Raw genomic sequence first — 25010 nt, 5'->3', positions numbered from 1 at the left:
CAGCAAGCGGGATCGCTGCACAGCGACCGCTCTTGCTGTCCTGGCTTATGGGATAGCTGCACGCAGCCTCTCCTGGGCAGTGGGATGAAGGCTCCCCCAAGAGCCGCGCTCCCTTTAAAGAGCCGCACACATGCTCTGCGCACTCTTTAAAGGAAGTGCTGAGCAGAGCCTCCCACCTGCATTCACTCCATAAGACGCACACACATTTCCCATTACTTTTTAGGAGGGGGAAAGTGCGTCTTACAGAGCAAAAAATACGGTATTTAGAATCGTGGATTGTAGAGTTGGAAGGGACCCCCAGGGTCATCAAGTCCAGTTCCCTGCAATGCAGGAATCTTATCTAAAACATCCATGACCATCCAGCCTCTGCTTAAAAACCTCCAGAGAAGGAGAGTCCACCACCTCCAGAGGGAGCCAGCTCTTTCTGTTTTCTCCACCTAGTATTGCTCCCATAAGCTGTAGCGAGGGCCACCAACTTAGATGACTTTTAAAAGGGTTTAGATCATAGAGGTTAAGGCTAGCAGTGGCAATTAAACAGGATGACTGTGTGCTGTCCCCAGTGTCAAGAGACAGTATGTCTCCGAATACCTGTTGTTGGGAATCACAGGCAGGGATAGTGCTGCTTATGGGCTCTCCATAGGCGTCTGACTGGCCACTATGAAGACAGGATGTTTGCACTAGATAGGCCCTTGGTCTGATCCAGCAGGTTTCTGTTTTTAATGTTCACTCCAACATCTGGAGGACAGCAGGTTGCTAAAGGCTATTTTAAGCAAATTAGTTTCTGAGTTCATACATTACAGGCCGCTGCAGTTAATTTGAAACTGGCTTCTTTCCCTCAGAGGCATGCAAGGAAGTACTATGAGCTAGTGACTGAGGTGTAAAGAACTTAGAAGGCAGAACTGATACCCCAATTCAATTATATTTTCATATGGCTCAGTATAGGTTTTATCTAGCATTCTCATTTCATTCACACAACAGGTTTCTGTTTGTACAATGGAATTCCCCTTCCTTTTCTCTCTCTCTCTCTCTCCCCCCCCCACCCCAAAGCATATGCTCTAAATCTGCTCCAGAACAGATTTTGGGAACATGCCGTGGGGAAGAGGAAGGAGAAGTCAGTTGCGCAACTCCACTCTCACAGCCCTATATTTCTGAACTTCTCTTAAGAATGTGAATAGTTTTGTTACGCTGGCAGTTGTTAATAAAGCTCATGGGCCCCATCATGCTTCCAAAAGTGTGCCCCAAAATTAATTAGTCTGTAGGGGACACGGGGTCTAGAAGAGTTTATAAAGGTGATCTGTTTCAGTTGAAAAGGGTACCTTTGATCGTAAGGGAGCTAGGAGCTTCTACCCCTGATGAGGTGACCTGCTTTCTATTACTACAGACATTGTTTTAATGTTAAAGGCTTGGGTATAATTGTTAAACCTTGAGCTCCTTATACCCTTTTCTGTAGCAGAGGTCTTGACACCACTATTGTGATGTCATAACCTAAGTATTAACGTTCATTTGCCATGCATTGAGCTGGTTCACATGGCACACTAAACCAAACCCCGAACAAACCTTGCCTGCAGCTTATGAGGAGAGAGTCAGTTTGGACAATGCGCTAAGACAGGGGTCAGCAAACTTTTTCAGCAGGGGGCCGGTCCACTGTCCCTCAGACCTTGCGGGGGGCCGAACTATATTTTGAAAAAAATATATGAACGAATTCCTATGCCCCACAAATAACCCAGAGATGCATTTTAAATAAAAGGAGACATTCTACTCATGTAAAAACACGCTGATTCCTGGACCGTCCGTGGGCCGGATTAAGAAGGTGATTGGGCCAGATATGGCCCCCAGGCCTTAGGTTGCCTACCCATGCACTAAACCAAGCCTTGGCTTCATTCAGCATTGTGTGGCACCAAAAAAGACCAGGACAGAACAAAGATTCTCTCTGAGAGGCTGTACATCAGTGGAACGAATGGAAAAGCCCTAGCTCTCATAGGAGCAAAAATAAGCACATTCTTCCATTTTTACAGATGTAATTGAACAGTTGCAGAAATGCAGCTGGACAGACCGATTGCAACATTGGCGTGAGCCAGAAATAGTGATCCATCTATCACTTTAGGTAAAAAGAAAGAGGGAATGGGGGGGGGGGACTTGCTTTCTGGGATACTGATACTTCCCAGGAGCATAACACAAATAGAGAACCAAGTTGGGTAACACTGTAACACATTGTATTCTTGGCCGTCTCCAGCAAAATGCCCCATTTTGGAAGTGCTGTTTCAAAATTTGGAAGTGCTATTTCAAAAGGCAAAATGTTCTCATTCAGTCGCTGAAGGTCATTACAGTTTGACCCCCAAGCCAATCCTTTTAAAATTACTTCAGTATGTGCTATATCACAGTTATCCCTTATTAGCCATAATATGATGAATGAACTATTAAATGGTCCAAAACTGTTTCCCCCAAAGTCCTGAAAATTCCACAGTTGCAGCATAGTCTAGCTAGGGCTCCTAGCTGCTAAATAATGTGAGATTAAAAATCCTTTGTATAAGTGATTTTGTAGTTCTTGAAGTTGTGGGAAGATGTGATTGAAACAGACACACACACACAATTTATTGGGCTACTTATTATTTGAGGGATATTCCTCTGCTTATTTTTAGTGATTGCACAGATTTAATAATTATGTGGTGCTAGTTCAGTACTAACCTATTACTTATAAACTACCCCTAGAAAAAGGCTGTGGCAATGATTTATCATTTAAATTCTTCTGTGAAAGAAACGAGTGCTACAAAACAAATCTCTTACAAGGAAATTTGATGTGCAGGACAAATTCCACGCAAGAACAGCAGAGGTCAGACTGCATTAGCAAATGGTGACTCGTGACAGAATACATTCTCTTAAGAAATGTGAAAATATAACTTTTATTTGTTCGCTTCTTTAACTTTTGTTTCGTTTTGTGGTTAAGGAGCAATGATATAAAACCAAAATAAGCAAACATTTAATATAGGCCCACAGAATATGAGAGCTGAACAAAAAAAATACATAGCAATGCACCACATACAAAAACATCAGTAATAAGCCAAATAACATGCTTGGGAGCCGGGTGGAGAAAATTAACATTGAATTTTAGCAATGGCAGCATCAGTGTCAAGTTATCCCAGCTTCGTTTTTAAAAGGAAACATTTCCCCCCAATTTGCTTTTTTTGCTAGCGTGACAAATCTATTTTTCTCCCTTCCATTCCTCAAGCATATATTAAGCATGTTGGTAGATACGTAGATATGTGTGCATTGCTTTTAAACCGTATTTAGGTTCTTTTTGTATTATTGTTTATGATATTACCATCATGTACTGTAAATATTCTGTCTTATTGACATTTGTTGTACAAGAATTTTCACTAGGTATTTTTTTGTTCAGCTCTCATATTTTGTTCTATATGTAATAATAATAAAACTTCTAAATTTTAATAGTTCTTTCCTTCACCATTTGCCATGATTGAAAGTAAGCAATCTTTTTTTTTATGCCCCCCCCCCTTATTTCTCTCTCGGGTATTTTTAGGAAGTAGGAGTTCATATCCCAAATGGTGGTGGTTATAAATTTACCTTTCTAAAAGGCCAATACATATATATAGAAATAAGAAGCAAAGCTTCACATACTGTCTTGCAACCCTAAGTGAAATTATTATCATAAAATATATAACAGTTTTACTATGCACCAAATTATTGTGGTGGTGTCGTTGTTGTTAGAGTTATATCTTCATCAAAAGATCTTAGGGCGGCTCACAAGATCTTGTTCCCTTATGTTGTGGTCGGTGCAAAAAGCTGAAATGGAGCAGAGCAGGATTTTCTTGCAAGAAAGAGTGGGAAAGATTATAGACAGCTAAGAGCATCGTATTTATAGGAAAATCAGCTAGTAATTCTGACCACAGAAGCAATGAAAATAAATACGGTACACTTCAGGTTCTGAAGTAAAGCGCAGCTATCAGAAACAACCCAGAGAAAAACTTCCCTGAATAAACTGACCTCAGAATGCTGATCCCTTCTTGACACAAAAACAACTTTATTTTCGTTTTAATAAAAAGAGCCATGTTACCACTTTGAATCCTTGTGGTGCTTTCACCCAAGTGGCCTAGTGAGCTCCTAGCCATAGTTAAGAGATTGAGAACATGCCGTAAACTCACATAGCTTTGTTTCACTCATGCAATTTCCCCACCTCTTTTCTTGGTATGGTTAGGGTAGGCTTGTGCAATTGTATATATCACTTCTCACTATATATACATATATATATATATATAAAGCCCTGAAATGATTTACAACCAAGTAAACTAATAAAATAAAATGATGAAATCAGAAATGTACTAAAAACATATTTAAATGGTGCAGTGCTAACTAGACCTTGTTGATTCTAGACTGGGTTAATGCTAGTTAAGACAGATCGTGTCTGCATCTTCACATTTTAAGACTCTCCAGGTGGTTTTTTTTTCTACTGCACAGCTAGCATACCAACTGTTATCAGTTAAAACTGAAAACTCTAACCTGGACACACTTATGAAATTATTAATAGGGCATAGTACTTTTTTTAAAGCAGAACTAAACTTGGTTGTTAGGGATGCCGGTGGCACTGTGGGTTAAACCACTGAGCCTAGGGCTTGCCGATCGGAAGGTTGGCGGTTCGAATCCCCGCGATGGGGTGAGCTCCCGTTGTTTGGTCCCAGCTCCTGCCCACCTCGCAGTTCGAAAGCACATCAAGTGCAAGTAGATAAATAGGTACCACTCCAGCAGGAAGATAAATGGCGTTTCTGTGTGCTGCTCTGGTTCGCCAGAAGCAGCTTAGTCATGCTGGCCACATGACCCGGAAGCTGTCTGCGGACAAACGCTGGCTCCCTCGGCCTATAGAGCGAGATGAGCGTGCAACCCCAGAGTCGTCTGTGACTGGACCTAACAGTCAGGGGTACCTTTACCTTTAAACTTGGTTGTTATTTAAAAACTGATGCCCTAAGCATTTTAACCCACTTGGTTGTTGTTGTTGTTTTGTTTATTTATTTTGGTTTTCAAAAGAATCAGTCTCTTGAGAAGAGATTCAAGAGATTCAGCCTCTGAATAAACTGGTGACTCTTCCTTTTGAATATTTCAATTATAATACCCTTTCTTGTGTGAAAATTGCAATAAAAACAAAGCAGGAGTTCTTATAGATTGGCCACTTTATGGTGAGGAGGAAACCCAGCTGTTGTCTGCTGAGCTGAAATGGAAGGTTATGACAACTGTACATTCTTGCGAGTATTTGCTCAATAGTCCCACATCCTGTTATCTTATTGCCTTCAAATCTAAACCGGAGATAAACATGTCATAATTAGCAAGTGCCAAATTCCTTCTGAAGTATATCATGATTCCTGTTCTCCTGACTTGTGATATATATGGAACATATGTGCAATGCAATACATTACTCTTAGATGTTTTATGTGGTGGTCCCATGGAATGAAGTGAAGCCACATCTAAGAAAACTTAAAGTCTTAAAAAAAAAATTAAGACCCAAGAAGAAGGATAAAAGTCTTGTTGCATTACATACATCCCTGCCTCTGAGGCACATTGATGTGGTCTGAACTGGGCATACATACATTTTATTGATTCTGTGCCGCAAAGTTGGTATGCATCAGCTTTTGATAGCCTGCTTGAGCAAAAATAATGCATCGTTGTATTGGCTGCCACCATTCTTGGGCAGGGCTCCAAGAGCAGAATAATTAATGTTATCCAAAGATACAAATTTGAACTTACATCAGACTATTTAAAAGCTGACCCTGTACACATTGATGATCCCAAGTGGATTTGTTACATTTATGATATACATATAGTCATTTATTACAAGCTGCATTGGTTGTTCATTTCTATGTTTTGAAGTCTTTGGGCGGTTGTTGGATTGTGGTTTACCTGAGGTTCTGGCAGAGCTTGCTTGCTGGAGCCACATGAACATTTCGTTAAACTTGTTCTGCATGTATTTCCACTGTGATGCATCTTAGCCACACCTTGTCATTGCTAGTGACATATATGGTAATCTCGATGTTATGGACTAATCAAGTTGGAATGTAAACAGGGTGGAGAATCCCAGCTAGCTGCAGGTGCTGTGGCTGGATTAGATTATGGGATGCTTGCCTCAAAGCATGTTGTGTGCTTTGAATACCGAAGGCTTAAGAGGTTTGATCCCTGGTATCTACTCTGATAAATTTATGATAGGTATGCTAAAAGACCTTGCAAGGCTGATGTCAGTCAGAACAGGTAGTGCTGCGCTAGATGGAACAATGGTCTGACTTCTTCGTACATTAAGCACATTTTTAGACATTACTCTTTTAAATTTGTTTCGTTTTAGGTTGTAATGCAGATATTGTGAATGTCAAATCTCTTGTGTACCCTATCCACTCATAGAACAAATAGTCCCAGATTGGCTAAAAAGCGTATTTATGACAGATGTTTGAGAGTGTTCAAACTTTTGCTCATTTTCAGCTGCATCATCAAGCAGTTTCATTTTATTCACATATTCTGCACACAGATGCATAAATCACTTTATTTTTTTCACTGGATGTTCTGGAGCAGGAATTGGAACTTGAGTTGGCAATAATTACGTGCAATGAAGTTTGCAAACGGCAAACATGTATGAAGGAATCAGTCTATGCCGGTGAAAAGAACCTCTTGATTAATAATAATTAAATTAATGAACTGAGCTGATCATGGCAAAATTCTATATTTTGGAAAGGCAAGGTATGGTGCCATGATAAGTGCTTCAGCCACAATTTTGCTTAAAATTGTGTGTATGCAAGCTTTTTGCAAATGGGACTTCCACATAGTTGTGCTTAACATTTGAATGATGGACCGCTGCAAATCCTTCTAGAAATGTCCAGCATGTAATGTAATTTTGTCCTCATGCCAAAAAGCACCCCTAAACCTTACTTAAATAAATCTGATTAGACTTGATACATAGAAGATTAAATAGGGAATTTTAAGACTTGACCTCCCCTTTCAACATCCCCTCCCCTTTTTTCATATCTTGCAGTTGAGCCATCAAGTTGTTTTGTATGATGTATAGCTTAATGCTAAAGGTATTTACTAGCTTTTATTTCTTATTCAGGGCACAGTGGAAGAGGTGTCTTCAGTTGCTTTACTGGTCTATAAATAAAACTCTTTTTTTGTTTCAGAAAATAATTGCTATGTTTAAGTAGCAGAGAAGGGCATGGTGCCATGGAGCATGTTGCTGAGAAGATGTATTTACATGGAATAGGCTGTTCTTTGTCTGAGTTGCTAGGCAGAACTTCAGACATTCTTAAAGTCTGAACATTCCAATATGTAGCTGATCATAGAAACCATTGTGGTCTGCAAATAAAGCTTTAAACATCTTGTCTAACACATATGAGCAGTCTGGGCTATGGCAAGCCTTCTTGCATAGTTAATGTCATGCATTTAGAAAAGCATTCCATAAGGGTCAGACCTCCAAAATTATTTCACTGACCACAGAAAAAGTATAAATAGATTAGAAATGCAAATATTTTCATTTGCTGCTGTCTGCTTTGTAATGTACAGTAGAATAATGCCTCCCATGTTGACTAAAAAGGGAGTGCAAGCTAATGTTGAGTAAGACCAGGATTCCACCCAATACAAGGCAGCTCTTGTTTGTTAACATTTTGCAGTTTCACTCGTTTGCAGCCAGATTACTTCCTCCATCCAGGATAGCTGTGTGTAGTTTCTGGCAAGTACCATTAAACCTGCAAATTTTCCTTGTGCATGATCATCAGGTCCTTGTATTAGGTTTCCTGTCGTATGTCTTTGGAGGTTCTAAGCAATTTTTGTGTAGGGGAGGCAAAAGGATTTCTTTATCAGCAGACAATGTTAAGTGTAGCACATGTGTGGGAACTTTTGGCCCTCCAGATGTTTCTTGAACTACAACTCCTGTCAGGCCCATCAAGCTTGGCCAATGGCCAGGGATGATGGGAATTGTAGTAACATCAGGAGAGCCAAAGTTTATCCCCAACTAGTATACTCTAGATACTCTGATAGGACTTGCATGGTTCAATTACTCACGATATTCTAATCTCTAAATTGACGGTTTATATACTCTCATAACTCCAGTGCTGATTCTCCATTTTCTGTTCTGTTTGCCCATCTTTTTTAGCAGTGCCAAAGCTGCAGTTCTCCAAAAACTGGCGATGCCCAGCTATGTCTCTCTGTTCCATCTGAACTGAGAGCGGTGTTTGAAGAGCTAGGCCCATACTTAGAGATGGTGATGTGTTCAGTATGGGCCAATGAATTGAGTCTGGTTCCAGAAAATACAGAGGCGTTATTGTTCAGGGATGGACCTTGGTAATATGCCACCCTGTGCAAGGCCATTCAACGGCCTCCACCCCAGCCCTCCTGGCGCCAGTTTAAGCCAGGCTTTGAGAAGGAGGTGTGAGGGCTCTAGCAGGGTCCTTCCCAACGCCTGGTAAGCGCTTGCCTGGCTTCGGAAGGAGAAAGAAGGACTCTAGGATCCTGTCAGAGCCCTCACCCATCCTTCTCGAGGCCTGGCAAGTGCTTACCAAGCTTTGAGAAGGCGCCCTCCTCAGCTGTGCAGCTGGTGAAGCCACACTGCAACCATGAAGTCAATGAACATGGAAGCCAAACTGCCCCTGCATTGTTGCAAGTTCTTGAATCTAAGAGATGGTAAGATGGTCTGTTTTGAATGGGTTTTCAGTGCCTAGTGGTGCAGCAATAGAGCCACTAGCATATTTGCAAAGCTAAGCAGTGTCCGGTATTGTTTCAAATAGGATGGGGGACCACGTGTTGAGATTCCTGCATTGCAGGGGGTTGCATTGGTGACCCTTCCACTTCTATTATTTTGTATCACTTGGAAGGAGCAGGTCTGTAGCTTGAGGGTATTCCTGGATCCAACATTGTCCTTGAAGGTTTAGGTGGCCTCAGGGACTAGGAGTACTTATTCCCAGCTCTCACTGGTTTGTCAGCTATGACTTATTTTGAATAGAGGTGACTTGGCGACTGTATTCAGTCTTCTGGTAATCTCCTGATTGGATTGCTGCAGTGCGCTTTGTGTGGGACTATCCTTGAAGACTGCTCAGAAACTCCAGCTGATCAAAAATGCAGTGGCCAGATTACTAGCTGAGAGTCCATTTGGAACTCGCATAACCCTTGTTCCAAAGCACTTGCACTGGCTGCCAGTTTGTTTCTGGGACCACTATGTCCAAACTGCAGTTATCAAGCATCTGACTTAATGAGCTGCTGTGGTCATTCATTGGCATTGAATGCATGCTTAGGTAAACTTCATTTGTTTCCACTGAAATATTTCCTGTTTAATCTCCTTATACCTTTCTTCCCTTGCTTGATGGTCCTCTAATTGACTTGCGGATGGATGGAAGCAGGCATAGCTCCTAACTGCTTATCCTGATTGCTTACACCCTCGCCTGCAGCTCCCTGCATTTCTCTACTGGACCCTGAACCTCTTTCTCATCCTACTGTTGTATCCTGACAAATGCTTTGGGGTCTTTCTCTTTTGCACAAGATATCCAGCTGTCGTAAAACCCTTGACACTGACTCCACGTTTGGCACCTTGGCTCTTTATGATTATTGGTGATTTTCCAAGAGTCTGGTGCTGTGCCAGGGTTTGCCTTCAGCTGAGGACCAAAATAGCCAACATGCTGTTGATGTTTTACAAACAATTTTCCCTTCTCCCCCCCCCTCCCACCTTATTCAGAGGAGACAAGTGCAGGGAGTTTCTTACATAGACAGATATACAAAGCAGAACTTTCCTTGGTTAGCTTTAGAAATCAGCCCCTTCAACTCTGTAGGAGGCTTTATGCATAATAATAGCTCTTGCCTGCTTTTGGCTTGTTAATCTGTAGTTGGTATGTGGGTAATGTACATAGCAACTAGCAGGGTGGTAATTTGATCTTTTGTTCTGGGAGACACACCCTAATAAGAGAGAAGGATTCTGTCAAACTTGTTTAGCTCATCTCAGCCATGTTCTAGTGAGGTGAAACAGCTCCAGAACTTTCCTGTTGTGTTACCCTCATGCAAGGGAGACGAGATGCAAGTTAGAGCCAGGTTGACTTGGGTAGAATAAAGCTTGCAATCTGAGGCTTAAGCTGTCACACAGGAAAATGACTGACCAAATGGCAAAGTACTTTATGGCAATGGTAATAGAATGAGATGTCTAAGGGAGATTAGCTCAGGCTAGAAAGTGCAGATATATTGCTAAAGAAAATGGTGAGTTTGTTCGCTGCTTATTTGTAGCAGTTTTTCACAGCAAAATTGCTATCGCTTTTGCAGTATATATTAATGGATTTTTAATGGATTTTTTTTAATGGATTTTTTTGTTGGTGTCGCAGAGAACACAATTGAGCTTCCTTCAAATCAGTGAATGAATCCAGATTCCCTTCTTCCATCGGATTTTATGTTGATTTATGCCCGTCCTCCCTCTGCTGACTGTAATTACTTGAACATATCTGCCAGAGGCAGTTTCTCTCATCCCTTGCCAGTGAACAAGCCTGGCGTTGGCTCTGAACCTGTGGTAATATTGCACCGTGCCTCTTTCATTAGGCTATGCTGGGCAATGTTGGCTATGCTCCCTTTGCCATGTACTTTACAAAACATCCCTGTAATGGAAACGAGTTGAAGCCTGATCCATGGGAAGTGTTGATAACAAAGTTAATTCTTCATTATATTCAGTGCTGTATTTTATGGAGGGTAGCCTGGCTGAAAATGTGTGATATTAGCAATATTGTAGAATAGCAGTGGGAGTGAAGATCACCAAACACTTTTTTTTTCTTGCTCTGGGGAAACGAAATGACATAGTACTGTTTTGGGTTCCCATTTCTTCATTTTCACTTCTAATTTCAAATCTGTTCTTTCTCTTGGATTCCAACAAAATAACTGCCTAGCTGCATTAGACTGGTACAGTTCTCAAACTTTTGTCACATCTACATGTAGCTGAGCAGGAAAGAAATCGTTATCTGACACATAGCCCAAAATGCATTTTTGCTGATCAGTGCATCAGCACTCTGTACGCCAGGTATAGCTCAAAATGTGTCTACCTAGTTATGACCTGTAACATATAAATTAAACACAGCAGCAAATCTACCTAGAATCCTTGTACCTACCTTAAAAGGTAAAGGACCCCTGACAGTTAAGTCCAGTCGCAAACGACTCTGAGGTTGCAGCGCTCATCTCGCTTTACTGGTCAAGGGAGCCGACATTTGTCCGCAGACAGCTTTCCAGGTCATGTGGCCAGCATGACTAAGCTGCTTCTAGCGAAACCAGAGCAGCGCACGGTACCTATTTATCTACTTGCACTTTGACGTGCTTTCGAACTGCTAGGTTGGCAGGAGCAGGGACCGAGCAACAGGAGGAGGAGGAGGAGAAGAGTTTGTATTTGATATCCCGCTTTATCGCTACCCGAAGGAGTCTCAAAGCGGCTAACAATCTCCTTTCCCTTCCTCCCCCACAACAAACACTCTGTGAGGTGAGTGGGGCTGAGAGACTTCAGAGAAGTGTGACTGGCCCAAGGTCACCCAGCAGCTGCATGTGGAGGAGCAGAGACGCGAACCCGGTTCACCAGATTATGAGACTACTGTTCTTAACCACTATGCCACACTGGCTCTCCCCATCACGGGGATTCGAACCGCCAACCTTCCAACCTTCCTAGGGCAAGCCCTAGGCTCAGTGGTTTAAGACCACCTACCTTAGCCACTGTCAAACCTGGTTTTAAATTTTAAAAGTCTGATACCTTAAAAATAAAATGGTATTCAAGGAAGCAGTGTTGCTCCTGAGTGCGCACAGACTGTGACTGCATGGTGGGAGAAGATTGCTAGAAAATGTGTTCGACATTTTAAGTGTTGTACATTGCATCCTTCTGTTTTTTAGTCAAATATATGATATAGAGATGATCCGGAAGAATCTTAAAGAGTGGGAAGCAGGAAAAAGAACAGAATTCTCACATCTAAAACCTGGGCACGAAAAGAAAAACTAGTTAGAAGCTGCTTCCAAACTGGAAAACTGCAATAAAGAAGAGAAGGTTGAAAGGCAGCTACCTAAGTATGCCGTTTCTTACACTAAGTTGTAAAATATATGCATATAATTGGTATTTTGAGGGGGGCAGCACTGCTAAATTCAGGAATTTTCAGAGGAAGGATGAGTTCATTTAGCCTTAAACCTCAAACTTTTTATAAACAGTAAGAGGCCTCAATGGCAGTGAAACTATGAATACTATTAAAATATATCCAGAAGTACTATTAAGGCTCTGCTTTTGACAGAAAATCACTGCAAACTATAATTTTTGGCTCCAAAAATCTCTTCTAAATTATATGTGGCGATTTAGCATGCCACTTCCTCCTTGCTTTATTCTACTGCTTTCTGGAAAGAGTGGAAGTATCCTACCAAAAGCCTTTAGATAGACCTGCCCTATGCACATTAAAATGTGTGCAGGACTGGCTTGCAAGAACCAAATCCCCAATACAGTAATCTAGAGGTTTTCAGCCTTTTTGAATCCATGGCTCCCTCCCACTGCCCCACTGGGGCCTGGGAAAAGGATCCCCCCAGCCTTACTGGCCTAATGGAGACTGGCCAAACATGAGGCAGAAAAGCTCCCATTCAGTGCCGGGCACTCAGCTCACAGCTAAGCCTTGCTCACAGCAAGTACAAGAAAGGCTAGTGCGTTGCCTGCCTGCCCGTTCCCAACAGCAAGGGCTGGCTGGGAGCTGAGTGCCCTCACCCACTTGCTTGCTTACTCCGAGGTCGCCTCTGCTCCTGACAACCAGCACCCCCTGGCCAGCCCCAGAGGCACCATTCATCTGCGGATCTTGGAGCTGGGGCTGCTGCAACAAACAAGCCTTTGGGAGGCAGAGATGCAAGAGGGCATCAGAAGGAAGGAAAGAGGGACAGAGGCCGGTGTTGCCTGCAGCACCCCTGACCATCATTCAAGGCACATGGGGTGAAAACCAATCTGTTTCTGTTTGTACACTGTCATGAGGAAGGCAGTACACGGTTCCGCTGTTTGCACCATTCCTCCTTCTGACTAGCGTTTCAGATGTGCATGTTCAACACTGGAGTTGTTCATTACTTTCATGTATGTCTTGGTCTGGCTGAGTTAAGACAACAACGAGGGGTGGCTTGCAGTGGACCCTGGGGAAGGCTCCAGAAGACTTGGCAAGTCCACAGATGTTTGATGCTGAGGATCCTGAGGGTGCGGGGTCCAAATTTTCCTCATCCTGCGCTCAAGTCTCATCAGCCACCACAGTGAGATCCACACGCCCTGCCTCTAGAATTGTCACAGGCCAGCACTGAAGCTTCCTGACACTCTGTCCTTCCAGATTCTACCCTTGCCTCTCCAGAGGGGGGTGCTGTGCTTGATTCTTCTGCCTCTCAGGAGGTAGGAACACCTTCCCTGCCACTTAAATCTGACATACCAATGAAGGTGTGAACAAGTGTTCCAGCCTCCCAGGTGAAATGTGAGATTGCTTGCTAAGGAACCAAATTGCAATTCTGTGCTAAGTTCTCTCTCTCTCTCTCTCTCTACCTCCCTCTACCTCCCTGCCCCCCTCCGGGCTCCAAGAGGAATGCAAGGGGCATGTTGTTGGATCAACGTATTTCACTAAGCTTCTTGAAAGAATCAGCCTCTGAGTTTGTGTGCTTCGATTGGGGTTGCAGCAGAACAATTGGTTGCCCTTCTATGAGACCAACATAGGTGTTAGAACCATTTTGCACAGTTCACACAATGAAGGGCAGAGCTGGCCTTCTGTAAAAATTTCCTGCTGCAACATTCCCTCACATTAAGACTCTTGTGCAGTAAACCAGCACAGCAGGAAGGGATCGGTGCTGAAGGCTTTTCTCTCTGATATGGTGGCTTACAACACAAAAGTCTTCTTCCTCATGACCACCATGGGAAAGTGCTAAAGTGCTAGATGCCACAATTCTGCCACGTCATACTCTGTAATGTGTAGAATGCTGCTTTGCCCTAAATTCACGAGCAGCAGGAGGTTGTGATAAAATGGACTGTATTGGCTGTAGGCGAGATGCTGCTTTTTGAATAATTCCTCATGTTTAGAAATTTGCTCAAGTAGACCTAGCTGCTTCCCTACCGTGCTAATGAAGTGTAATGGCGGCATGTCTGCTGTTTTCTTTCTACTGTAGAGGAATGCTCATGAGCAGTCAAAAGGCTCCTTCATATCTCTGCTTATTAAGTGGCGATACAGTTATCCAAAAATCTCCTTGTCACATGGTCAGAAAGATCACGATTGCTTCCAGGCTGCCGCTGTTTTGCAGGAGAGATTCAGTCACATACTGGATAATCTTTAAGGCTGCACAGTGAAAGAGAATTAAAGAACTCAGACAGAACTAATGTGCTTCCCTTTGTGCAACATGCGGGATAAAAGTGTGTTAGGTGTGTAAAGTTTGTAAAAGTAAGAAGGCAGTGAGAATGGTGGGGGGAAATGAGTTGCAGGGCATGTTTTTCCTGAAGAGAGAGTTCTCCCTCTTTTTTAAAAAAAACAAAACATATTTTTATTAAAGATTTCTTGGTTTACAAAAGTATGTGCAATGTCTCTTTTTTCAAGTTACATTTTCTGCAGATCAGTTTCATTTGCTGAGACATTAGTGTTACATTAGGAGGAAAAGGTGGAAAGAGGTGGAGGGGGGAATGGTGAGTGGGGGTGGGGCCGGGTGGCAATATTTAATGTTGTGTGGGTTTTTGTGTCAGCGTCGCTTGTGCGGGTTTTCTTTACTATTCGCTTGTGTTCCTTTGGTGGTGAGAGAGGTTGTAGTTGGCCTAGGGTGTGGTTGTTTGGTTGTGATTGGCTGTGGTGAACTTTGTTTTCTTGTGTGAGTGGGGTGGGTGGGTGTTTTTGAACCAGGTTAGCCATCTTGATTCGTATGCTGCTGGTGGATTCTTGTCGTTGTTTTGTTGGTCTGTGTAAGGCGTCTTCCTTTATTTGTCCCCGTGTCGGTTTAAGCTTGTTGGTTAGTTTATCTAATCAGGCTGTTTTCTCCCTCCTTTTTTCAGCACATGTTGCTCAAGGTCTTATGACACCATTGGCCAAGCCAGCTTTTCATCCTTTTACACACACAGCCCCAAACTCCCTGCTGTGATGGGGAAGGGGAATAGAATACAAAACATGGTCTTGCGTGAGTGGTATTGCTTTACAGAGAACTTTCATTGACACAGAGGAATGCAATCCTTACAAGTCAGGACCTAGTTCCCAAATCTGTTTTGGTTACCTCATCAAGGAACACTCCAGTTAGATATGAAAGGTACCCTGTGAAACTTATGGTAAATCTATAGATCTTATTGCACAACACATTCCTTTAGGCATCCCAGTAATGAAATGGACTACAACCAGAAATGCAAAATCTATAATCACAGTAAGTGAGTGGTGTCTGTTACAAAATACATCCCTACCAAACTTACTATAACACATGTTATTAGAAATAGGGTAGTTACTTTGTAATGCCAGCATTGAATTCCAAAGCTGACTGTTTTTATATTGGTCAATTGAATTAGGCAGTTTGAATCAGTCTTCTTATACGTTCTTCAACTCGGTGTTTAACTGTTGCTCTTTATTTACCTTAATATGCTGAGTGACTCCTGCAGAGTTTGAAAAGCATGGCCACTAGAATTAAATTAGGACAATTACCTTTATTTGCATTAATTACACATCGTTTAACTCCTGCGGGAAAAGATATAGCACCATTGCACTAGACCAAATTTGGGAAACTTGGCTCTCCTAGATGTTGCTGAATTGATTCTTATTATTATTCCTGGAAGCTTCAAGTTATTGTTTATTTTCCAGCAGTAACTAAATATTTAAATTACAATGTGGTGTATGTATCCCACAGCAATAGCAACCTTGGGCAATGCCTCTTCATGTCACAAACCAGTGTGCGTTAAGGTATGTTGGTGGCTCCACCGCTGGAACACAGTACCCAGACAGAATCTCCTAATGCAGCAATTTTGCATTGTGTTTACATTTTGCTGCTTCTTAGTTGTGAGATGAAAATAGATGGCAATCAACTCAGATGATAGCTTTTATTAGCCACTGTTTTCTAGGGTCTAGATAACCTCTTAAAGTCTTACAAGGGTACCATTGACAGGATAGAACTTCTAGTTTCTCTGATCCTATTAATTTTAATTGATCTTTATATATGTGTGTATGTGGATGTGTATTGCATACCACTTAGAAACCACAAATTTAAGTGATATATAAATTATTCTAAATAAATAATAAATGATTACTTAGCAAGTAGCAGCAAGGACCCCTGTGTGATATAGCCTGCTCACCAGACAAGGTTTAACTGGCTGCCCATGTCCTAAGTATGATCTTTATCTGCTTTTAGTTCTTCAGTAGTCATTGGGTAAATTCTATATCTTACTGGTTAGTAATACCTGGTTAATGTGAGTGTTTCACTCCACATAGATATTTAAATCCTTAATCTTCTCTTTTGCCACACGGAAAAAGAAGTCAACAAGACTAACCTAGAACTAAAATATGGATATCACAAAGAGCATTGAAAATCTACTTCAGTAAACTTTGACAGTAGCAAGCAAGTAATTACACAGGAATTTCAGAAATGTTGTTTAAATAATTAGTTCTTTATGCATTGAAAGCAAAGCAGGCTCATACTTGGGTGTAGGCACTGGAGTAAAGGAAGTCGAATGCTCTGAAACTGATAGCCTCGTTTCTTCTGGAATGTGATTTGTCAAATGAGGCGCATGCAACGCACACTGGATTTCTTTTTCTTTTTCTTTAATTGATGTGGATTAAAGAAATACACCACACCTCTGAATTAACCAGTTGGTGAATGGTGTGTGTGATCAAAGTATGAATCATAATGCTTTAAAAGCTAACGATTTATCACCACAGTGATATGATATATTAATGGCTTAAGGGGACGAGTAGTAAAATAGATCTTGGCTTTTAAACAGCAGTCATACAACAGTTGCCAAATTCCATTTTTGAAGCAGTCTTTTTCTTTATTATGAGCCAGAACAGTAGAGTGGGCAGGGTTGTATTTAGCTTGGGGAGAACTGAACAATGCTATCTTTGCTGAGTGTTCATTTAAATATAATGTCATGCTGGCTACCAAAGCGATATGAGCAGGAAATCCACAGCTACTAGACATCTCTAATGTCAAAAACATATCAAAGGCAGGTAAGAGGCTCTTATCAAACCTTTTTATGAATAGCAATGCCCTATCTAATACATGATATCATTACCAAGGCTGTGGGGCAAAGGTAGCAGACACAGGGATGTGGGGATTAGTTAACATAGTTTGCGTCAACTTGGCCAGTGGAGAATGCTGCGCATTGCCTGCTGGGAAAAACCTCTGTTCTGCAATTCCTTCTGTATGCAGTTTCTAGTGAGATTAGACATTGTGATGCAAAGTATGCGCTGATCTCAAGATGCAGAATGAGCTACTTAATGATGCCCAGCATGTTTCAGCTAGATGAGGTATTCCTCTAGGAATTTTTTTTTTTAAAAAAGAGTACAACCTACTCTTTCTTCAGTACATTGAGATCGATTCTCTTTTTTTGTCTACTCTAGTTGATGCATCCCATTTTTTGTGTGTGTTGAAAGTACAAGTTGTCAGCTAATTGCATTTCTTAAATGTCATACTTACTAAAGTACCTTAGAAATAAAACTGTTAAGGACATTTTTAAATCTCCCTTCATCAATTAATCCCAGAGTGGACTAAAACAGCAATTAAAGCAACAACTGTAACAAAATACTATTATTATTAGTAGTAGTAGTAGTATTACTATTATTATTATTTTTAAATATAATTTTTAAGTTTTCCATATTTAATTACATTTCCATATCAAAAATAAAAAAATCCATAACTTTAAGCATTGCTTAAATAAAGCATCAACTTCCTTCCCTCCCTCTAACAGACTTCCACACACCTTTACCAATTTCTTCACATTCCTATATCCACTTTTTTTACCTTATATCAATCTTTTAGCAATCACCTTCTTAAATGTAAATCAGCTCCTTAATTTCCCATTACCAAACATTTCAACACAAACCTACAAACGTTTTCAACTGTTTACAATTTTATTTCATGTAAAGTATAAATTTGCCCCAGTCCTTTTGAAACAGTTCATCACGCCGATTCCGGATCTTCCCCGTCAGCTTTGCCAGCTCCACGTATTCGACCATCTTTACTTGCCAATCTTCCAATGTGGGGAGTTCTGCTGCTTCCATTTCTGGGCCAGGAGTATTCTTGCAGCTGTTGTGGCATACATAAACAATTTTACATCTTTCATTTGAATTTCCTCAATTAGCCCCAACAGAAAAGCCTCTGGTTTTTTACTGAAATTATACTTAAATACATTTTTCAATTCATTATATATAAAATCCCAAAGGCATTGATCTTAGAGCAAGTCCACCACATATGCAAAAAATTCCCCTCTTTGTCCTTACATTTCCAGCAAGCTTTATCCTGATTCCTGTACATTTTGGCAAGCTTACTTGGTGTGATGTACCAGCGGTACATCATCTTCATTAAATTCTTTTTAAGTGCCACTCATGCTGTAAATTTAATTGTTTTTGTCCACAATTTTTCCCACCTCTCAAAATCGATGTTGAGTCCCAAATCCTGAGGCCATTTTATCATAACACTTTTTACCTCCTCATCCTGTGTCTTCCACTCTAATAATATCTTATATATTTTTGACAGTATTTACCTTTTACTACTCAACAGTTCTGTCTCAATTTTAGATTTATTACTTCCAAATCCATTTATTTTATTGTCTTCTCGAAACACACCCTGTAGTTGGTGGTATTGCAACAAATTATTATTATTATTATTATTATTATTATTACAAATAAAATACATAATAAGCATTCCAGCATACCAATTGCAGCAGCAGACTGATGTTCCACAAGTCTCTGGGCAAACAGATTTTAACCTGGCACTTAAATGTCAACAATGTCCATGCTAGGTTTACTTCCAGAGAGAAGGTAGGTCATAACTGGGGTGCTACCACCAAGAAGGCCTTATCTTGTGTCATCACCCTAGTGCTGGAACAATGAAAAAGCCTCCCCTTGATCTAAGCACCCAGGCAGGCTGCCAACATGAAGTGGAATTTCATATACCTGGTCCCTCAAGTGATATCAGAGGGCTTTATAAGACAGTCATCTTAAATTTAGCCTAGAAATGATTAGGTCATGCAGTTTTGACCTTTCAGGATCAGTGTTCAGGATCCTTGATGTCTGTCTCCATTATCTTGCTTTGACATACAGTGGTGCCCCGCAAGACGAATGCCTCGCAAGACGGAAAACCCACAAGACGAAAGGGTTTTCCGTTTTCAGAGGCGCTTCGCAAGACGAATTTCCCTATGGGCTTGCTTCGCAAGATGAAAAATGACGAAAATTTCCGGGGTTTTTTTTTGCTCCAAAACCCCTTATTTTGAATCGCTAAGCTGCTAAAAGCATTTTAGCAGCAAAACCGCTAATCCCCCCCCTTAAAAAGCCGTTTTTAGCCCTTTTTTTAGTCAATAGCGCTAATAGCGCTACTCCGTCAATGGGCTTGCTTCGCAAGACGAAAAAACCGCAAGACAAAAAGGCCCGCGGAACAGATTCTTTTCGTCTTGCGAGGCACCACTGTACTGTACTAACTGTAATTTCCAGATTGTCTTTAAAGGCAGCCCCATGTAGAGGGCAATATCCAAATGATCAAATAATACAGACACTAGTATAACTGTTTAAAAAGATGAATGCCATTAGAAAAGAATGGTTCAGAAGAATGGTAATTTATGAAGGGGGTGGGAAGACATTTGAGGGTTTAGCAGCTATTTGTTTTTCTGGCTTGAATGTCGTTATGAATGCATTACTAATATGCTAAGACATAACAACCTAGCGGTTCCTGCCAACCTAGCAGTTCGAAAGCATGTCAAAGTGCAAGTAAATAAATAGGTACCACTCCGGTGGGAAGGTAAAGGGCATTTCTGTGCGCTGCTCTGGTTACTGCAGAAGTGGCTTAGTCATGCTGTCCACATGACCCGGAAAAACTGTCTGCAGACAAATGCCAGCTCCCTTGGCCAGTAAAGTGAGATGAGTGCCACAACCCCAGAGTCGTTCACAACTGGACTTAACAGTCAGGGGTCCCTTTACATTTACCCTTTAACCCTATATGTTTAATGAAAGTTGCAGGAATGAATTGCAGTGGGAATCTGCAGGTTATGAAGCTGGGGTGTGTGCCCTGTCCCTGTTTCCAATAAAATAAAAGTGTGAATAGAGACACAGTATGGTAGACGTAGTTTTGAGCAAACTTCCAGGCCCTTGAAGTAAAACACCTTAAGAATGCAGCAAATTTGTTATCGGGGCCATTTCCCTGATAGAATGTCTCCTGTGCCCTCATTAAAAGACAGCATAGCCTTGCATTCATAAGCATAATCATTAGGCATACTGACAGTCAACTCAAAACATGAGGTTGTCCATGACATTACTACAAACCTACAAAAATCAGTGTGAGATTGGGGTCAGGGTGTCTTCCTAGGTGAACTAGAAGGGAAGGGTAGAGATCATACTTGCAGCTGCTGTGTGTTTTTGAGGCCTAATGAGCACAACAGTGTGGATCCTATTCTGCCCCTTCTCTGTGTCCAAACTTGGGAGGGAGATTGGAACTTGTCACACTCACCAGGATAAGGGGGCCGGGGAGGTTTTTCACCATGCTGAGTAAAATTGCAGACTTGAGAAATAACATCCTATGTACACATCTAAAAGGGCTGCATTCTCTTGTTTCCCATTTTCTGAAAAGACAGCTTATGATATGTTTTCTTTCTAGGCAGCTACTGGGAAAAGTTTTGGGAAGAACGACTTCCGTGCTGCTTTGGAAAATGGAGTCCTCCTGTGTGAGTAAGTATTTTTGACAAGAAAAGGCTAGCATTTATCTGTAAAGCTTTTTAAAACTGTTGATGAGTTCAACAACAGAAGCAGTTCTGCCCTTCTCAGGCTTACAAGACTTCTTAGTATTTTGCTTTGTCTTCCAGGATGCCTTGCGCACCCCATGGCTAACATGAAAAATGTTTAATTGCAAGTGAAAATATAATTGTGTGCACTTTTGGGTGTTTTATTTAATGCATTTCTCGTCTATACTTTGTTTGATGCATATAAAACTAAACATTAACCACCTTCAACAGAGGCAATTTTGGTATAAATCTACCCACTTCTATTATTCCCATGCATAATGTGACACAGTCCTCCTCTTCAGCCAAGTGATGCCAAAAAAATTCTGCAGAGAAGGTGGGTTGCATTAACACCAATTCTGAGGATCATTTAGTTCAGAGGTTGGGAGTCTGTGGCCGTCCAGATGTTGATGGACTGCGGTTCCCTGAATCCCTGGCCATTGGTCATATTGGCTGGGGCTGATGGGCATCCAACAACATCTGGAAGGTGCTGGTGTGTTTTTCAATATGTATCACATGATACATATCACATGCAATATGTATCATGTGTTTCCCCATACGTCCGTACCACCCCAATTCCAACATAAGTTATGGCTAGGGATATTTCTCTCAAAATATGCATTTTAAATATATATATTTTTAAAAAACTGAGAACTGTTTTGGAACATTTGGAAAGTGTGTTCATCAGTGGAGAACCCCAAGTTCTTACCTGTACATTAGCCTGGGAGGTGTGAATCAGGTCAGTTTCTGTTGAAAGTCTATTTACAATTAAATTCCTCAATCATCTCAGGAGAGGCAGCTTTCTCTTCCTGGCTTCTCTTACTTATTATCTAGCAAAAGGATACCCCAAAAGTGTTAGTATTTGGGAGTGTTATGGTACCATTTTCCCAGTGCCCCAACCTTTTTAAACATCAGCATGGCACTTCTCCCTCTCTGCCACATGTTTAATAAGTAGTTGTGGTTTTTGGAAAGGTTTAAAACTCCTACCAGGTACCCTTTTCAAAGATATATTTTCCTAGTGCTTTTGTCATATTTGGCAATAGAAATGTGAAAATATCTGGCATTTGGCAGATGGGACTGCCCCCGTTTTTGAAGCTTCCCTTCATTCATACTAATGAGCACCCACTTGCAATCAAGAAAGATCTTGGATGATAGCCTTTAGAAATGAAATTCTTTATGAGAATGCAAAGCTGCACTGCAGCAACTTGTTTAATTCTATGGTTAGGGTTTATAGATCATTCATTTTATGTTCTCCCCTCCACTTATTCTCAAGTATTTGTGAGCGAACTGAGAAAAAATGTTTTTACCTGTTGGCATGCTGTTGTATATAAATGGAAGACCTTCAATTATGGCGATCTAGGCTACCAGGCTTGTGGGAGACAGAGCTGTTACTGTTTCTGAAGTTTTATTTTGCTTCAGATACTGTATTTATAGGCAATTTTCCAACTTTGTCATAATGAATCTTCCTAAATTAAGACCTTTGGAGTCCATGCCTCATTCTTGGTGGGGCTGGTTCACACATAAGGCTCACCACCTGACAACCATCACATCAAGTGATGACATGCATGCGTGATTTATCTTAACGCCTTTCGGTAGAGTTAGTCCACAAAACCTTGGCAAGTAAGCAGTTCTGAGCTACTTGCCTGTGTGAACCACTCTGTCAGGCCTGTCAAAACTGGAGGCAGAATATTGATTGAGTTCTGCCTTGTTAAAAATCTGCTTTGGGGAGACTTGGGTGCTGCCTGTTCACATAACACTGTGTAACTGTACCTGCTGCCAGCTGGACTAAGCCCAGCATTCATTTCAGCTCCAGTTTTGTACGCTGAACTGGTCAGTGCTTTGGCTGGACCTGCTTTTTAAGTGTATGATGAATCTCCTGGTTGCATAAATTGGCTGTGATGCTTATGCTACAAGAGGGTACTGAACAACTTTGTCCCGAGTCACATTTGTTTGTCCTTCTCTGTAGTGATGATGGGAGTGGTGACTAATACTTTCCCCCTTCTGCTTCATAGCTAAGTGTAGTCTATCATACATGGGTGGTGTTTGGGTAAAGGAACTGGTCCTTGCTTGGTCAGTACAACTTTTCTAAATGAGGAGCTCAAGAGTTCCCCAGAAGCTTATTAGAGGCTATTCCCAATGAATTGAAATTCATGAATTCCCAAAATTGAAAATGGCGCATAAGCCTCTCTAAAAGACAACCCCACCAGTCCCTTTCACTAGTCTCTTCTTACAACGTGATGGTTGCATTCTCTGTGCAGTTGAAGCTGTGGTGAGGCCAGCAAAAGGTCTGGCCAGCAGTTCTTGTGAACCATGAGCTCTAAGACACTCCCAAACTCTTGCAATGCACAGGGGGGATTCCTTGGCAGGTAAGTCCAAGGGTTCCCTGAAGGTAGAAAGTTTGAAACAACTTTTTTAAAAAATACAAGTTGCACAAAACAAAACAGAAAAGATTATTGTCTATGCATGCAACTTCATGGTACGAAAAGCAGTATTTTGTGTAACTAGTTGTTTGGCACTTATTTTCCCATGCTTAAAGATTTCTGTTTCTTTGTTTTACATTTCCCAGTCTTTTGGTACTTACGTGTACACATGCATAAGTTATATTTTTTTATCAGCAGAAAAGCTGAGGCAAAGGCAGTTGTCATCTGTTTAATTGATTCGTATAATTTAAATAAGAGGAGCAGTACTTTGTAATTTTAATGCTTATGTTTAGCCCTAGAGTAAAATTGCATTATAAAACCTGGTTAACTCTCATTCTTTTGTAGTCTAATTAACAAGATCAAACCTGGCATCATTAGAAAGATTAATCGCCTGTCAACACCAATAGCTGGGCTGGTAAGTCATAAAGTATATTTTTGCATTGTCAGTTTTGCTTTCTGGATTCTGTTTATTCAAATTAGCACTGGCAAATTGGATTTTTAGAGGTGATATTAATATAAGGTTTGGGTGTAGTACTGGCCATTGTGTGCCCTCCCATCAGCCCCAGTATGGCAGGAGGTCAGGAATGATGGGAATTGTAGTCCAACAACATCTGGCTTCCCCCATGTTGTTTGCATGTTACAGTATAGACTTACTAGATGTTCGCAACATGTTCTTAATGTATTGATATTGATAAAGCTATGCCAAGCCTAGTAATGTACAGCAATATTTTCCTTGACTTGGGTTTCATCTCATTCTTCATACCAACACAATTACTAAGCATTACTAATGTTGCTATTAAAAGAATAGTCTTCTCTCTCTCTTTACTTCCTGCCTCCATATGCAACATCTGGGTCAAGTTTTAAAGTAACTTATCCAGTGTTTTATGCACTCCCACCATGATCCCCTATCTTTCCTCCAATGATGGTATTCATTTAAATGTAACAAACTCTCCTGCCGTTGCTAAGCAAATAAATTATATTTTGAAACAGCAGATTAGTTTGTTACATTGCACCATTTGAAACAGAAAATGTATTTTTAATAGGGATAAGCAACTTCAGGTCTAGGGGCTCTTAACACTTCCTATGTTGGGCACATTATCTATTTCACCCCTGGGGGATACAGGAAAATATCTTTTTACACCACATTCCCTTGCACAGTGAGTCAACATTTAGCCCTTCCATAGCAGGAAAAGTGACATTTGAACCAAAATAGACATTTTATGGCAGATTAACACTGAAGAAAGGGTAAAATTGCTCCTCATCCAATCTGTGTAGCTGTTATTCAAATGCTCGTTCCCTATGGCTGCTGCTTACCAAAGAAAATCATGTTGGGGCAGATCCATCATGGATGTCTATGCAGCATCTAGCGTGGTCCTCAGAAGATGAGGAGAACTAGAGAGCAGCTTTATTGCTGATGGCATAAGTGCAGTGCGGGGGGTGGAATCAGAAGCCTTGGTATCTTAAGGCGAGCATCCGTGTTGTATAATGAGAGGGGCTGTACTAAGACACAGCTCTTCACCTACTGGGAGATGTTTGGGAGAGGGGAGGTATTGATAGCCAGCCTTTTTAGTTGTGTTAAAAATATCTCACCAGTTGGAACTTGAGTTGCTGACCAAAATGTTTATAGGTAATTGTCAGGGAACTGCCATCAGTGAGAGAGGGAGAGAGCAAAATCCAGAGGG

At 41.2% G+C, this 25010-nt stretch overlaps 2 protein-coding genes across 37 annotated transcripts in view; one reads left to right on the top strand and one right to left on the bottom strand.

Moving 5' to 3' along the window:
- LOC310675380 (mediator of RNA polymerase II transcription subunit 22) overlaps window positions 1-25010 on the bottom strand; it is a 241906-nt gene that overhangs the window by 71045 nt on the left and 145851 nt on the right. The window lies entirely within an intron of this gene.
- The window catches only part of LMO7 (LIM domain 7), a 151140-nt gene that overhangs the window by 28773 nt on the left and 97357 nt on the right, over window positions 1-25010 (top strand). For 35 of the 36 annotated variants that reach the window (XM_083435765.1, XM_083435747.1, XM_083435768.1 and 32 more), the window contains exons 3-4: window positions 20788-20858; window positions 23674-23743. In XM_083435765.1, coding sequence (XP_083291891.1) covers window positions 20788-20858; window positions 23674-23743 — 141 coding nt within the window. The remainder of the gene's footprint in view (window positions 1-20787; window positions 20859-23673; window positions 23744-25010) is intronic. The other variant, XM_083435732.1, reaches the window with a different exon arrangement.

This window comes from Podarcis tiliguerta (assembly GCF_965153285.1).
Source record: "Podarcis tiliguerta genome assembly, chromosome: 4".
Taxonomy (NCBI): Eukaryota; Metazoa; Chordata; class Lepidosauria; order Squamata; family Lacertidae; genus Podarcis; species Podarcis tiliguerta.
This window is presented reverse-complemented; position numbering and strand designations above follow the sequence as displayed.